Source organism: Rhinolophus sinicus, chromosome 16 (assembly GCF_057876585.1).
Source record: "Rhinolophus sinicus isolate RSI-liver-muscle chromosome 16, RSI-T2T, whole genome shotgun sequence".
In the NCBI taxonomy this organism is placed as follows: domain Eukaryota; kingdom Metazoa; phylum Chordata; class Mammalia; order Chiroptera; family Rhinolophidae; genus Rhinolophus; species Rhinolophus sinicus.
In genome coordinates this window covers 5,048,406-5,064,019 of record NC_142516.1, presented here as the reverse complement: position 1 = coordinate 5,064,019, position 15,614 = coordinate 5,048,406, and the positions used below count along the sequence as shown (strand labels likewise).

Sequence of the window (15,614 nt, the reverse complement as noted above, 5' to 3'; positions counted from 1 at the left end):
AAGGACCAGGTTAGGAGGTGAGTGAGGTCAGAGTCAGGATGGGGCTGCAATGATGAGTTTGGATTTTATTCTTAATGTAAAGGAAAGCTGCCAGAAGCCTTCTAAGTAGGAAAGGGGTTTAAATTGATCTGTTTTTAAAAGCTCCCTCCGGCTACTGTATGGAGATTGGATGGTAGGAGGAGCAAACACAGAATTAAGAAGACAAGCTAGGAGGTGATGTCCAAGGTTGACTGGCTTGGGGTGGTGGCGCTGGGATGCACAGATGAGGAGGTAGATGGATATGGGGGAATCTGAATGTTAGACCTGATCAGCCACGAAGAACACTTACGTAGTTAGAACTTGCACTCAGACTTTGGGTCCCCACCTTTGTAGAACCTCACTGTCTAAATCTGGGCTCAGGAATCTCTGCTTCTAACAAGCCCCTCCTGGATGTTCTCTCTGTTTCCAGGTGCCCACTTGTCTCTGTGGTGTGAAGAGGCAAGTGTGATGCAGTGAGGGGAGCACTGGTAGGGAGTCTGGAGTCTGGAGTTCTAGTCCCAGCTGCAGGTCTGTTGTTGGGACTCAGTAACCCCAAACAACTGTCACGGATACCAGTGCCTACCTCCATGAGCATCGACTGTGAGGACTAAGTAACATAATGTTTGTACAGCACTTAGCAAAGGACCAGGACCTCCAGAAGTGTTGATGAAGGGTGCAGGCTCTGGGGTAAAGCAGGTTAGGCGGCAGAAATACTGGCCCTGCCACCAGTTGCTATGAGAACTCTAGTCCATTTCGGGCCTTTATTTCCCCCTCTATAAAAAAGTATCTGCAATGGACTGAATGTTTGTGTCCCCTCCACCCCCGATTCATGTTGAAATCTTAACCCCCAAGGTGATGGTATTAGGAGGTGGGGGCTTTTGGGAGGTGCTTAGGTCATAAGGGTGGAGCCCTCATGAATGTGATTAGTACCCTTATAAAAGAGACCCCAGACAGCTCCCTCATTCCACCCCTTACACCGTGCCAGGACACAGTGAGAAGCTGGCCATCTGTGAACCAGGAAGTGAGCCCTCACCAGACGCCGAATCTCCCAGTGCCTTGATCTTGGACTTTCCAGCTTCCAAAATGGTGAGAAATAAATTTCTGTTGTTTATAGGCCACCCAGCCTATGTATGGTATTTTGTTATATCAGCCCAAACAGACTAAAACAGTATCCATAATTCCGCTGTGACAAGCTCCGTAAATGTGAGTGCTGTGAGAAGGGAGGGGCTACATCCATCTCTCCCAGGATGAAACTGGATGATGTCAAGACTATCCCATTCTTGGTCTAGGGACATTCCCAGCTGGGCTACACCGACTTAAAGAACACCACCGCCCTCTTATGGCCAAGGCCAGAATCAATAGATGCACCTTCTTACACTTGGCTGCTCACACTTTCCATTCAGGGCAGAGGGCCAGTGTCTGACCTGCCCACTTACCTGATGACCTGTGGGGCACTAGAATTGACATCATCTGCTGCCTCTCAGGGTTGGCTTTCTTGACAAGTGTAGACATGAGCTTTGTTTAGGTGAAAAAAAAATGCTGTCTTTTTTGGAGATTTATCAAACAATTGATCTGATAGTTCTTCAGGAGGCAGCGAGCCTGATTTTGTGAACAGTGTGTGGGACTGATGCAACTTGTTTCATTTAATCGTCTTTAGAGTCCATGTGCATGAAGAATTATCATGTCCAATACTTTGAGGTTGAAACTCAGTTTGTTCTCAATGTTATACACCATGTAGGGCAAGGGTGAGGGAGAGGGTAGTGGGGGCTGGGAGAAGGGACGAGGTAAACAGTCCCATAAAACAGAACATGGAGATACAGCCGCACATACGCCTTTCTGTCCATGACCGAATCCTTAGAACAGCAGCTCTGGGCACACACAGAGCGCTCAATTCACTGTATGAGTAAATATAAGCAAAGATCTTTGTGTTGTGTGTGCACTTGCCTTTCCTATCAAATATACCTGCCTTGCAAGGTTTGAATGTTTTCTAGATGGTTTCTTGTTTTTACAAAAGAAATGTTAGAGTAAATCAGCTGATTCATAAGTTTTTATGAAAGAACCAAACCAGCGCCCCGAGGGCTGTTTGGGGGTATAGGTGGTGGAACCAGCACCCACGGGGCGGCTGTAATGTAGTAGAATTGGCGGTCCCAGCAGGAGCAAGAAAAGGGGCTCTTCTTTCTGTCCAAACAGTGTTTACTGTCGCTCCCACCACCCGATCCTACTGAGCTGGCTCATACAAAAACATCAGATTTTAGCAGCTTAGAGCTGGAAGGAAACTCAGAGGCCCATTTCTCAGTTATCGCTAATTCTGGTAAACAGTAAATGAGACGATGAGTACGAGCCAGTTTTGGTAAAAAGTCAAACACTATGCAACATGAGATTTTATTCCACAGGGGCCGACTTCCCCGCAGTAAAAATGGCAATTCTGCTTCTTCCTTCCCTTCATGTTAACCTAATGGTTGCCAATAGTCATCATGGCTGCCAGACTGTGAGTTCCCATTGGCGGCTGCTCTGAGGCCCCGCCCCACTCCGCCCCTCCCAGCGACAGCCGGGAAATGTGGAGCCGGAAATCGCGTCTCTCGGCCGGGCTGCGCCTGCGCAAGTCATTTGGCGCCAACATGGCGATGGAGATGAGGCTTCCCGTTGCTCGCAAGCCTCTTAGCGAAAGCCTGGGCCGCGAGACTAAGAAACACTTGGTGGTGCCCGGGGACACGATCACCACGGACACGGGCTTCATGCGGTACGTGGGGACCTGGGACTCGGGGCCATAAGGGTCAGATGCAGGGCTTTGCACGTGGCCTGCTGGCCGAAACCTGGGCCTCTGTCTCCTTGCGTGAAAACGCCCGCGGGGCCCAGGACACATCTCTTGAGCATCCCAGTCGCCTGGTTTCTGAGGCCTCGGGCTTCTATTTCCTGCGTCTTGTGTGTCGCCGTCTGCGTTTGTCTCAGCCCCTTAAAACCCTCGTCTCCCGACCTCTGGTGGCCGTAATTCTTGGGTCCTCTATGAGGCCCAATTCTCTAGCCTTCCTCGTTGGAGATCTGGAAAACTGCGGAAGGTTAGGAGCCCGGGCCTCTTAATGGGGACGGCGGGCGTTCCTGACTTGGCTTCCTCCAGGTGCACGGTTTTGTAACCAGTAATTGTTTGGGCTTAGAGCAAACAAATAATATTGTGCTCCATGCAGCCAGATATACAACTTTGAGTGCAGTGCAATAGGTCGTAGTTAAGAGGGCAGGCCCTTGAGTCAGACAGTTTGGGTTCCAGTCCTGCTGCCATCACATATGAATGGTATTAACCTCTCCAAGATCAGTTTCCTCATCTGGAAAATAGTGACAATAACAGTAACTATTTGATAGGATAGTGAGGATTAAATGAGATAAATCGATAAGAAAAAGAAGCAAAACCCACCATTATATCACCATCGTAGATACACACAAGTGGTATTTCAGCCTTTTTGGAGGGAACACGTACACATGTACATATTAGAAGGGTTACCGTTTACAAAATTGCCCTTTAATCTTTTAGCTCGAGGTTACTGGATCCTAGAAAATCTTAAGATTCAGTCCGTCATTCTTGCATTCAACATACAGTATGCGTGGTTGGGGTACAACAGGGAACAAAGTGGAAATCACTGTTCTGGTGGAGTTTATATATCTCTCCCAGGGAGAAACAGATAAACAATAAGCACAACAAACAAATAAGTTATTCAGAATGTTTGGTGATAAATGCAGTGGAAAAAAATTTAAAAAGTTGAGCAGGGTAAGTGGAATGTGGTTGGGAATATGGTGGTGGCAGCGGGGTGACTTATTTTTTATTTTATTTTGGCTGCTGTAAGATAATTTATTACAGACTAGACAATAATCTGTAGCAATGGTACATACAATAATTAACAGCAAAGATGCTTAAGTTTTTTGTTTTACGTAATGGCTAGTACAGCTATGGACAACACAGCGTCCACCGGAAGTGGGGGACTATTTTCAATGGGAGAGTTGAGGTAGGCCTGGTGGAGAAAGTGACATTTGTGTAGACTTGAGTAAGATGAGGACATTGTCCATGGAGCTCTCTAGGGAAGCAGAGCAACCAGCACAGAAGCCAGGCTCTAAGGCAGGAGGAGCCTGTCTCTTGAGGAGTGCGTTGTCCTTGACGGGAGAGGTCATCTCAAGTGTTACCCTGGTATCCTTTGTGTCTTCCTCGTGCAACAGGGGCCATGGGACATACATGGGAGAAGAGAAACTCATTGCATCTGTGGCTGGCTCTGTGGAGAGAGTAAACAAGTTGATCTGTGTGAAAGCTTTGAAAACCAGGTGAGAACAAGAGGTGTGTATTCTCTTTCTTGTGTCATCCATGGTGCACAGTCAGTCTTTTTTTGTCTCGCCGTACTTCCCAGCCCTTCTGCCGTGTCATTCTGTAGGTCTGCGATCTGGAACATGGACTGATGACTCTAGATAAGTGTGGGCTTCAAAGGTTTCCCCACCTTAGCTGACCTCTCCAAGCCTTTGTTGTCTCCTCTGTAAAATGAGGATAATATGACCTACCTTGTAGAGTTTTCATTAGAATTCATTGAAAAGGTGCATGTAAGTACTTAACACAGCGCCTGCTACCTAGAAGGGCTCACTTAAGATTAGCCCCAGAAAGGACGCCAGTGGGGTTGGAACAGTGAGCGAGAGTCGGAGCAGATGCAGGCAGAGCTGAGGCGGCCGTCCACCTGCCTTGTAGCCGAGATGAGCATTTTGACTTCCACTCGTGTAATCGGGAAGCCACTGGGGGCGGGGCACAGAAGAGGGACGTGAGCTGACTTCTGTTTTAATAAAATCACTCTGGCCGTTGAGGGGAGGTTGAAGGGGGACAAGAGCCAGCTTATGGAGACAGATGAGGGGACTCTTCATCATCTGAAATGATAGTGGCTTGGACTAAGGTGTCAAGTAGAAGTGGAGAGTAGTGATTAATTCTGCATATACAGATGACCCCCGTATAACATGGTTGTGAGGTTCCTATAAAACGCTGTGTTAGGCGAATCCGTGTTACACAAAACAAAGAACTAGTACAAAAAAGGGGGTTAGGTTCCAAAAATTCAAAAAAACAACAGCATACTATTATATTTTTATAATTAAGAGAAATACCTTTATTAAAGCAATTTTCCCCAAAAGTATAACTTATTAACATGTATTAAATAATGTTTTCTTCGTCATCACTGCTAAGCACCATTAACCAAGGATGTTTTCTTTTTGACAAGATACCTTCATTCTCTGAACTTAATACTCCACTAACAAAATGGATTTAAAACTCTAATACATTTTAAAATTCTGCAGTCAAATCTGATACAACATCCATGCTCGAATGAAAAATTTCAAATGAGGTATCTTTTGCTCTTAAAAGCTCTTATTACGCTCCGTGTTGTTCGGGGATTTCTCTAATTCTCCAACCGTGTTAGAGTGAAACCGTGTTCTACGATGCCGTGTTGTACGGGGGTTACCTGTATTTTGTGTTCTGAGTGTTTTTATCATGAAAGGGTGTTGGATTTTGTACTTGGTATTTTCTATATATAGGACCATGTCTGTGAGTAGAGGTAGTTTTACTTCTTTCTTTCCAATCTGGAGGCCTTTTATTTTTTGTGTATATTTTGAGGGTAGAGCCAGTCGGATCTGCTCCTGCACTTGTGCTGGAGCATGGGGGGGGGGGGGGAGAAGGAGGAGGGCGGAAGAGATTAGTTTTGACTTGAGTAGCCGGAAGGATGGAGTTGCCATTCACTGAGATGGTGACGACTGGGAGGATGGGGGGGGGGGGGGAAGGGTTGCTGGAAAGCTTTGTTACATTTGAAAATGCCTATGAATTGTGTAAATGGGAATGTTGGGTAGCCAGCAGTTGACTAGAGTCTGGAATTCAGGGGGATGGTACAGTCCTCAGTGGTATTTAAAGCGTTTAGTTTGGATGAGCTCACCAAAAGGTGAGTGTGGGCTGACACGAGAAGAGGTCCAAAGACAGCCCTCAGCACGGAACACTTGTCATTAGAATTGGGCTGAGGAGCCAGTACAGGGCCTGGTATGGGCAGCCGGTGGGGTGGCGGAGACGCGAGTAGATTGCTTTGGGTGCTGTCCTGCCTCAGTCTCCTTTGTCCTCCCTCGGCTGATACAGAACCCATCTGTGTTCCGGAACCCACCAGAAATACTCCATGCTTCTCATTGTCGTGTGATTAACAAAATAGGGATTCAGGCTTAACGGACTACTTGCAATAAAGGTGTATTTAAGAACAGTTAGCGGAGACGAGACATGTAGGACTGTTTGAAGTGATCCGCCCTGAGAATGAGTCCGAGCAGCGTAGTGATGTGAATGTACAAAATGTGCGTAATCGAGGCCCTCGGTCGTCCTGTGCCGTGGAAATCTCAAATGGCGCTTGGATTTGAAATCAAGTCTTCTCACTGATGGATGACCTTTTGTTTTATCTTTCAGATATAATGGTGAAGTAGGAGACATTGTCGTGGGGCGAATCACAGAGGTAAAGTTGCGATCAGATTGGTTTTTACAAAGTCAGAGCAAGCTGGTGATTTAACGAATGGGGTAGTCATTCCGTATGTAGTGAACAAAGCATTCATTGCATTTGGCGCTTGTGTGTGACCTTTGATGTAAAAGGTTGGCTTGTTATATTGGGGATTGTTGGTCACTTATGATGTGAACTCTTGACCCTGGAGTATGTGTGCAGGTATGGAATTTCTGTTTGCAGGTTCAACAGAAGAGGTGGAAAGTGGAGACCAACTCTAGGCTGGATTCAGTCTTGCTTCTCTCATCCATGAACCTTCCTGGAGGAGAGCTGGTAAGGGGCTGCAGCTGGGACTTTGTAGTTTGCTAAAAGGGAGTTGCGGAGAAAAGCTCTCAGATGCTTGGTGCTAATAATTTTCCTTTTCTTGGTGCATCAGCTTTATATAGTGGATGTGTTCCTTAAAAAGGTGTGTTTAATTTCCATGAATTGAGTGGTATTTGGTTATTCCAGGCAACTATAGCATGTAAGCTGCAGCCTTTTGTAAAATGCCACGGTTCTCCTTTACCTTCAGCCGAGCACATACCACAGAGAGGCTCACTGTGCTAGGTTTTATGAAGAAGCAAGACAGAGGAGGCATGAATGAGTTCCTGAAAGCTTACGACTGGCGGGGGATATGAGATAACTCCCAAATACCTGGCAGTCGAAGAATAAACAAGTGTGTGATTGTACAAAAAGATTAATGTCAGTGAGAAGCTCATAGGAAAGATGGGCTTGCTCCTTGAAGGACGGACAGATTTCATGGATGAACTCAGGATGTCTGAGATAAAGGAGAATGGGTGAGCAGTCAGGCCGGAGTCTAGTCCTGTGGAGCGAAGAGGGCTGCCACGGAAGGTCGGTGTGGAAAAGTAGGCTGGGTTAGATTGGGAGGGGTTTTATCATGTAAGGAGCTTGAATATTATTCAGAGGAGGGAGGGAAGGCAGGAGGCGAACAGGAGCTGTGGGAAGGTCGAAGTGTTCTCTAGTTTCCTTGAGTGGCACAGGTTATCAACTCTACTGTTTTAATACTGTGGCTGGCTTCAGAGAGCTTAAGAGGAAGTGAATGAGAAAGAGATGGAGAGAGAGCTTTCTGTAGGATCTGACTTATGTCATCATCTCTTTGTGTATTTCAGAGGCGAAGATCTGCAGAAGATGAGCTGGCAATGAGAGGCTTCTTGCAAGAAGGAGACCTTATCAGTGTATCCTATGCCTTGCGTTCCAGCATCTTGATGCTTCACGTGGAGCTGGGAAATGGGGCTGCAATTACCGTATTTTGCCGAGTATAATGCGCTCCTGTGTATAATGCGCACCCACGTTTTTGGAACCATCAGGGAAACAGAATTAGTGCTACCCATGTATGATGCGCATCGTTATTTTTCCCTCACAAATTTGGGCAAAAAAGTGTGCTTATAGGTGGCAAAATACATGGTATGTGTCTCCGACAGGAGAAACGTACTCCTTACCAGGGATCTGAGTCCTAGATCAAGTGTCAAGGGCTCTGCTGCAGCCTTTCTCCGTCTCCTTAATCCAGGCTGATTCTCCAGCTCTTGTTCAGATCTGCTGGTGCTAAGTCATTTCTTTGGGTCTTGTGACTTATGGTGGCCTGTGCTTTAAGCCAGACTTGAGTTTTCTTAATGATGTTAACTTTTATCCCAGGAAGTAGAAAACGGGTTGTTCTTATCACGCTATTCATGACAAGCATGGGGGAGAGGTTACAGTGATGTCCTCCAGGTCCAAGACTGCCCAGCGGGGCTGTCGGGGGTCGGAGAGGTGAGGCTGGGGACACCAGGGAGGCAGAGGGCGTGAAGGTGTTTGTTCCTTCATCACCCTGGCCAGGCTGAGGTGCAGGCCGTGTTCTCTGATGGAGCTGTCTCCCTGCACACGAGGAGTCTAAAATACGGAAAGGTAAGTTGGGCTCTTGGCTGTTCCTGTTTGCTGACCGAGACTTCAAATCCATTTCTGAATCCCCAGAGCTCTCTGGAATTCTGACCTGAAGCACCCCAGAAGTTAAGTGTTATAGGCTGGCATCCTGCGAACGGATGGGTCCACGTGGTCATGGGCCAGTAGCATTGGAATGGACGGCAACTTTTATCCTTTCTCTACTGGGAAGGCTGTTCTGGCCGGTGTCCCTATGACCCTGTACCTCAGCTGCCTGCTCCCTTCCAGCGGCCACTGCAGCTTCGCATTGAGGCCAGGTCTGAGAGGCAGTCCTCGGAAAAAAGGGCGGTTGTGGCTGATGAAACAGGACGGTCTCAGCCCTTAGACAAATGTCCAATCAATAACGGACATTGCTAGGAAAGACCAGTCTGTCCCTTGAGGCTTTCAATGCAATTTCACTGCTTTTCTTGTATGAGGTTACATTATTGAGGCTATTTTTTAAATGACAGCGTACTTCCCAAAACAAATGATGACTTATTAGGCTCTTGGCTTTATCCGAATGAACCTTTTCATTTTCTGAGTGGAACCAAAACCTCTTCCCTCACTAGAGCAGCTACAGCCAACCATGTTCATGCCCTTGAAGCAGTAAGTGGAACAGCTGCGCTGTGTGCTGGCCTTTGGGGCCGCTGGGGTGCTGCAGACCCTCCCTCGGCTGGAGGTGGAACTGGAGCATCCTGCTAGAACCACGGGTGGGTTTGCACCCAGCCCTTGGCCAGTCCGCCTGCCCAGTGGCACACATCTGGGCAAGATAGGTGGTTGGGGTCAAGGCGGGCAGAACAGTGCTCCTTGGTCTGCAAGAGGCTTGAGCCCAGGTCCTCGTTGGCTCCAGGCCTCGGTCAGGATGGAATGCTCATAATTGCAAAGGAAATGGTAGAGAAGGATGTTGAAAGTCACCTCTGTGGGGACATAACTTGTGCATCTAGAAGTGTTCTCTGAATAATTGCTATGCATGTGCAGGTGGGTGTCCAGCCGTAACAGGAAGGGCCCGATTCTGATATAACTAGGGCACATTCTGTAACCTGCTTTTCATTCACCTCACTGATGATCCGACTATTTCTTTAGCTAGGTCAGGGTGTTTTGGTCCAGGTTTCCCCCTCCCTGGTGAAACGGCAGAAGACTCATTTCCATGACTTGCCTTGTGGTGCCTCAGTGATTCTGGGTAACAATGGCTTCATCTGGGTCTACCCCACCCCTGAGCACAAGGAAGAGGATGCAGGGGGCTTCACTGCAAACCTGGAGGTGAGTAAAGACCATTGCCGCCGTCCTGGTGGGCGAGCGGGCATGCGGTCTCCCCTTGCTTCTGGGGTGGGTGGAGCGCGCTGTCTTTTTAACTGTATCGATTGCTGTGGTCTGAGTTAGTTTGAATTTCTTTTTTTGTTGTTTGTTTAACTTTTATTATGAAATATGTATACAAAAAGGAATGTATTATGTTTGTATTTTCAAGAATAATAAAACTATTAGCCATGTCCTCACAACCAGACTTAAGAAACAGTAACTCGAGGTCCCCAATTACATTCTCCTTACTTCCAGATAAAAAGCATTCCGTTTTTAGAAGTCATCACAAACGTTTCTATATTCTTTAATTTTGTATTTCTGATACTTATATAAGTTAAATCCTATTGTAGGTTTTCTGCTGAATTTTAATTTTAGTTTTTCAGTTACAGTTGACATTCAGTATTACATTAGTTTTAGGTATACAACATAGTGCTTAGACATTATATATAACGTACAAAATGATGCCCTGATAAGTCTGGTACCCTCCTGCCACCAAACATCGTTGTTACAATATTCCTGAGTCTATTCCCTTTACATCCCGTGACTGTTTTGTAACTACCAGTTTGTACTTCGTAATCCTTGAGTTAGTCTGAATTTCCACTGAAGTGTTTCATCAACATTGTATTGCCCTCTTGTCTGAAGAGATGAAGTCAGTGACCGATGGCAGAGTTGTGGGCAGTAGTTGAAGAAGCCACCCTTTTTAATCTCCCTTGGAGTCAGCTGTATGGTTTGGAGTCCCAGAGTGATGCTAAGTTATAAACGATTTCTGTGGTTTGCCGTGACTGTTCGCTTAGTTTGCCCCTGTTTACGTTTCCTTCTCCCTTTGCGTCCCCTGTAGCCTGTGTCCCTTGCTGATCGAGAGGTGATCTCCCGCCTTCGGAACTGCATCATGTCCCTCGTAACTCAGAGGATGATGCTGTACGACACCAGCATCCTGTATTGCTACGAGGCATCTCTGCCGCATCAGGTACTCCGCTCAGGGCGTCCCTTTTCCTCAGTGGTGAGCAGGTAGCACGCATGTATTGATCGGCTCCAGTGTTCTCCCAATGGCGGCAGGCTCGCCGCCCAGGTACCTTTACCATGCCCGTTGGTACGAACTGATCTGGTGGACACTTGAATGAGTGTCTTTCTGGTCGATCTTTCCCGAAATACTTGTAACGTTCTCAATGTCTGGTGTCAGTCTAAGGTTTGAGGGGATAAAGGTCCGAGTGGGACTAGTGTTTGACAGCAGCCCTCTGGACTTCATCTTGCCCATTCCGATTTCAGCTCTTTTTAGTGAATGCCAGATCACGTCTTTGTGCCTGTCAGCTGCAGCACACAGCTGCAGCAATTCTAGAGAATTGCTGATTTGTTAAGCTGGTTCTAGCAGATCATGTCTTCTGCTTAACCTCTGATAAATGAAAGGGATATGGAGGGTTTATGTTAACCATGCGTTTGGCTTTGCTTGATAGACGGCTATCGTTGGTTTCTTTTCTGAACAAATGCCTTTTCCTTTTTCAGATTAAAGACATCTTAAAGCCTGAAATAATGGAGGAAATTGTGATGGAAACTCGCCAGAGACTTTTAGAACAGGAGGGATAAGCAGCATCTGAAGAACAGGACTGTGTGTACCTGTCTGGAGTAGTTCTTGAAAGTGAAGACTGATTTGTGGTCCTGTGTGGGGCTCAGCAAAGCCCTGGGACTGGGAAACTCGTCACTGGACCTACGTCAGGTCGCCTCCAGCCCACAGACCTGCTTTCTTATGTTCAAAGGCAAAGCCTGACAGAGGTGAATCGCACTGCTGGCCCCTGGGCCTGCCTGCAGATCCCGGCATTAGGGTTATTTGGGGTCTTTAAAAGCTCGCAGGGTTTCAGCTGAGTGGACTCCCTTCCTGGAATAATATGGCGAATCTTTTACTCTCCATCAATTCACAAGGCACAAGGCCCCGTGAAATTGCCCCTATCAAAACATGGCCGCCTGACCCCCAAATTGTCTGTTTTGGCTTCCATTCCCACCCCACCACCTCTTCAGCACAAATACAACATTGAAGAATATAGTTGGTAAAGGTAAACCCAGCAGTCAAATGGAAGAATAAAGGCAGCCAAGCAGCTGCTTGGCTGGGTCTTATTTCCCATTGCATGCTCCCTTGTCGGGATAGATACGACTATACCCACACCGGCTGCCTTAATCTGTCCTGCCTTTGAGGGTGATTTGTAAGAAGTTGAATTATTGGTAATAGAATGAATGTTTTGGGTGCTCTGATAAACATGAAATCAGAGTAGGAAAAATGGAGATGGGAAAAGAAAAGCTAGTGTCCTATAATTGAAGTAGTAATGCATTAACTTTTGAATAATTCCAGGTTGAAAGATAAAACCAAGCTGCTGAAGTTCTCACTGGAAATGCTAGAATTCCTATGCATTCGTTTTTTGTTGTTATTTTTTAAAAATTTTTATTGGGGGAATATTGGGGAACTGTGTTTCTCCAGGGCCCATCAGCTCCAAGTTGTTGTCCTTCAATCTAGTTGTGGAGGGTGCAGCTCAGCTCCAAGTCCAGTTGCTGCTTTCAATCGTTAGTTGCAGGGGGCGCAGCCCACCATCCAATGTGGGAATTGAACTGGCAACCTTGTTAAGAGCTCGCGCTCTAACCAACTGAGCCATCTGGCTGCCCCCTATGCATTGTTTTTTTTTTTTTTAAAGATTTTATTGGGGAAGGGGAGCGGGACTTTATTGGGGAACAGTGTGTACCTCCAGGACCTTTTTTCCAAGTCAAGTTGTTGTCCTTTCTATCTTAGTTGTGGAGGGCACAACTCAGCTCCAGGTCCAGTTGCCGCCGCCAGTTGCAGGGGGCGCTGCCCACCATCCCTTGCAGGACTCAACGAATTGAACAGGCAACCCTGCGGTTGAGAGCCCACTGGCCCATGTGGGAATCGAACCGGCAGCCTTCGGAGTTAGGAGCACGGAGCTCCAACCGCCTGAGCCACCTTGCCGGCCCTATGCATTGGTTTTTGACGTCTGAAAAAATGGTTTCGATTTTGGAAAACATTTTTTAATGGCACTCTGTGAAATGCAACTTTATTTCACATGTGAACTATTTTTTTTTATATTTACAAATGTGGCGTTAACATCACTTTCTGTTCTGTGTTCTTTGTAATTCTTGGGAGAAGAGTACAGTTTGAAGAGGGCTAAGCGGATAGAAATTCTACCAGAGGCTCTAACCATTCTACCTGTGTCAGCTAGTAAAATTTAGGACAGTTTCAGTAGTAACATTGAACACTGCATTTGACAGTTTTGAAATGCAGCATGGCTTTTGTTTGTTAAATGGTGTATTTTTAACGTTACTCAATAGACATTTTTTTTACCTCATTCTTTTTCTGTCCCAAAGGTATCAGCTGTTTTGAGGATTTTGCAGACAACTGAATATTCTGTAGGCTGCGTTGCAACTTTAGATCTGCTCGCCTGTCACATTTTTGACAACACGTGCCAGGCCGTATTGAGAGAAGGGAATGGAAAAGGGTGCCTGAGTCCCTGGTTTGGTTTGGTTTGGTTTTCACCAGGCCATGTGTAAATTTGTGGAAAGTTATCCTTCTCACCTGTTCTCTTCCCAAGCTGCTTACCCATACTGTTCATTCAATATCTGCTGAATGGTATCCACTAAGTGGAAACAACAAAGGAAGGTCTGTAAGCACCTTTTAGTGATTATTTTCTGTGGCCCACTAGAGGGCGCCCTTGTTAAGTATTCCAGCAGGTGGGAAAAAATGGAATCAACTGAATGGAATAAGGGCAGATCACACAGGTACTGAATCCCTTTTAGCAACTTGATGGGTTGCTTTGCTTTATATAAGTGAGGATAACATTAGACTGAAACGAGCTACTTTTAATGAAAGAATATATGAATGTGAGGGATTTATTCAACGTTCGGAAACATTGAATTCTGTCAGGTATTTGTCGGGCTCTGGATTCTAGTTTTAAGTCCTCAAAAATATCCATCTGCAGCGTTGTATGGGGAGTTAGAAACGTATAGTACATCTCCAGAAATGGAGCCTGGGCTTGGGGCGCACCTAAAATTAGAAAATGGGGGAAGTAGAAAATGGAGATTTGGGATAAGTGTTTAGATCAAGTGCAGCTGGCCTCGAGACTGACTTTCATGAAGCATAATTTCCATCTTTAATTGTGGAAAACCAAACAAGCTCTCATTTGACCCTTATGATAACCTTGTAAAGTTGGCAGGTATGACCTGCCATTCGGAGAATTCAAGTGACTGGATTAAGCCCATTAGCACCTGGGAGGGAGAGGACTAGGTTTCAGTTCTAGAGAAGTGCCAGAATGATCCTGCAGAGTGCGTCAGACTCACTGTGAGGGATACAGGTCTAGGAATTTTATTTCCACCATTGAGACTGACATTTTGGATTGTTATTCATTTTGCTTATTGCCTGTTGCTCCCTCCGTGTGTGCTCTGGGAGGACGAGTCCTGTCCCCCTCCCCACACTGTGTCCCAGCACCTAGGACAGTGCTTGCAACACGGGCTCAATAAATGCTTGTCGAATGAATTGTTCAATAAATGTGTATTAGAGTTTCTGGCTGGATTGCCTGATTTTAATCTAAGCTAGAGAATGAAGATGAGCAGGAAATGATTAAAACATGAATGAAAATTAAAAAGCAAGCCTCCAAAAAAAAAGTTAGGGTGGTAAATCAGGATAAGCTAATGGGTAAATAAAGGAACAAGGGCGTTGAAGTTTTACGGGTGATATACAAGCCAGGACCGTTTGTCGGCCAGACTTTTGTGAGAGCAAAGTTAAACCAGTTACCATCTGAATATAAATTCCAGCTCTGAATCGGGGCACAGATTTTCATGTGCTCACGTTCACTCCCTCCAGGTGACTATTTCTTGAAGCCTACGTAAAATCACACCATTTTCCAATCCAGCAGAAACATTTCCAAAATGCCTAAGTCAAGATAACAATGTACAGATCTATAATGCGGCTGTGGTTTCCCCCTAATATCATTAGCAACTTATGAAAAAATCAGTTGTCTAACATTAAGCCGACTGTTATTTGATACTGAATGGTTATGGTGGAAAATCCATGGGCTTTGGATCAACACCAATCTGGAGTCAAATCCTGATTTTAACATATTAGGTAAGTGACCTTGAGTTAGGTCGAGTTTCTGACTTTTCCCAGCTGTATAATGGAGGATCGTATTACATGCCTCATTGGGCTACAGTGAGGTTAAATGAGATAATACAGTTTATGAAAAACATAACTGCGGGGTGTAGAGTAGGCATTGTGATGAGTGATTCCCCTTAGAAACTGGTGTATTGTCAGGTAGGTGCACCGCTCTGGGGAGACGTGGAGAGTTAGGAATAGGGAAAAGGTGAATTTTAGTTGCTGAAGATGGGTTCTGACAGGTGTGGATCTGTGTCTGCGTTATTGGCTAGCTCTGTGGGCCTAGTCAACAATATGGGCATTTTCCCGGCTAACACGGAGGGTGTTTTCAGGTAAATACATGTACACCTGTAAAATGAGGTTTAATTGTAAAGGTTCCGTTCAAAATCTGATTGCGCCTGGCTTAGCCTTCGAGAGGTGCTTTAACATACTGTTTCTCTAATGAGGCTCCCGATGCCCCAAAGAAACAATGAATTATCTAGCAATATGTCGGATGCTTTCCAGTCATTTATTTCTCGCTGGTTCTAACATTTATGCTTCTAGGGAAGAGGTGGAAATTTGGGGTCAGGGAGTGGGCACCAAATACCTTGGTCTCCAGCGGCGAGCTAAATTTTCTCCCTTAAAGAGGCTCAAGGAAGTAATCCAACTCCGGTTCTGGGAAAGTCCAACCCGCAGTTTTCCCCTTGCTTTGGCTCCTCGCGGGTCTTACCCGCGCAGTGGAGACATTGGCCAGC

At 46.0% G+C, this 15,614-nt stretch overlaps 1 protein-coding gene across 2 annotated transcripts; it reads left to right on the top strand.

The window, feature by feature from the left end:
• The first annotated feature begins 2,605 nt into the window (after nucleotides 1-2,605).
• EXOSC2 (exosome component 2) lies at nucleotides 2,606-14,293 on the top strand. Of its 2 annotated transcripts, XM_019728859.3 has the most exons (9): nucleotides 2,606-2,758; nucleotides 4,219-4,320; nucleotides 6,464-6,509; nucleotides 6,735-6,824; nucleotides 7,661-7,726; nucleotides 8,364-8,432; nucleotides 9,528-9,704; nucleotides 10,579-10,707; nucleotides 11,241-14,293. In XM_019728859.3, the coding sequence occupies exons 1-9, from the start codon at nucleotides 2,637-2,639 to the stop codon at nucleotides 11,319-11,321; spliced, it is 882 nt and encodes a 293-aa protein (XP_019584418.1). In that variant the 5' UTR covers nucleotides 2,606-2,636; the 3' UTR covers nucleotides 11,322-14,293. The 2 variants fall into 2 exon arrangements, with proteins under 2 accessions (XP_019584418.1, XP_074187291.1); XM_074331190.2 differs by lacking the exon at nucleotides 4,219-4,320 and having other exon boundaries at nucleotides 2,616-2,758.
• Nucleotides 14,294-15,614: the final 1,321 nt, after the last annotated feature.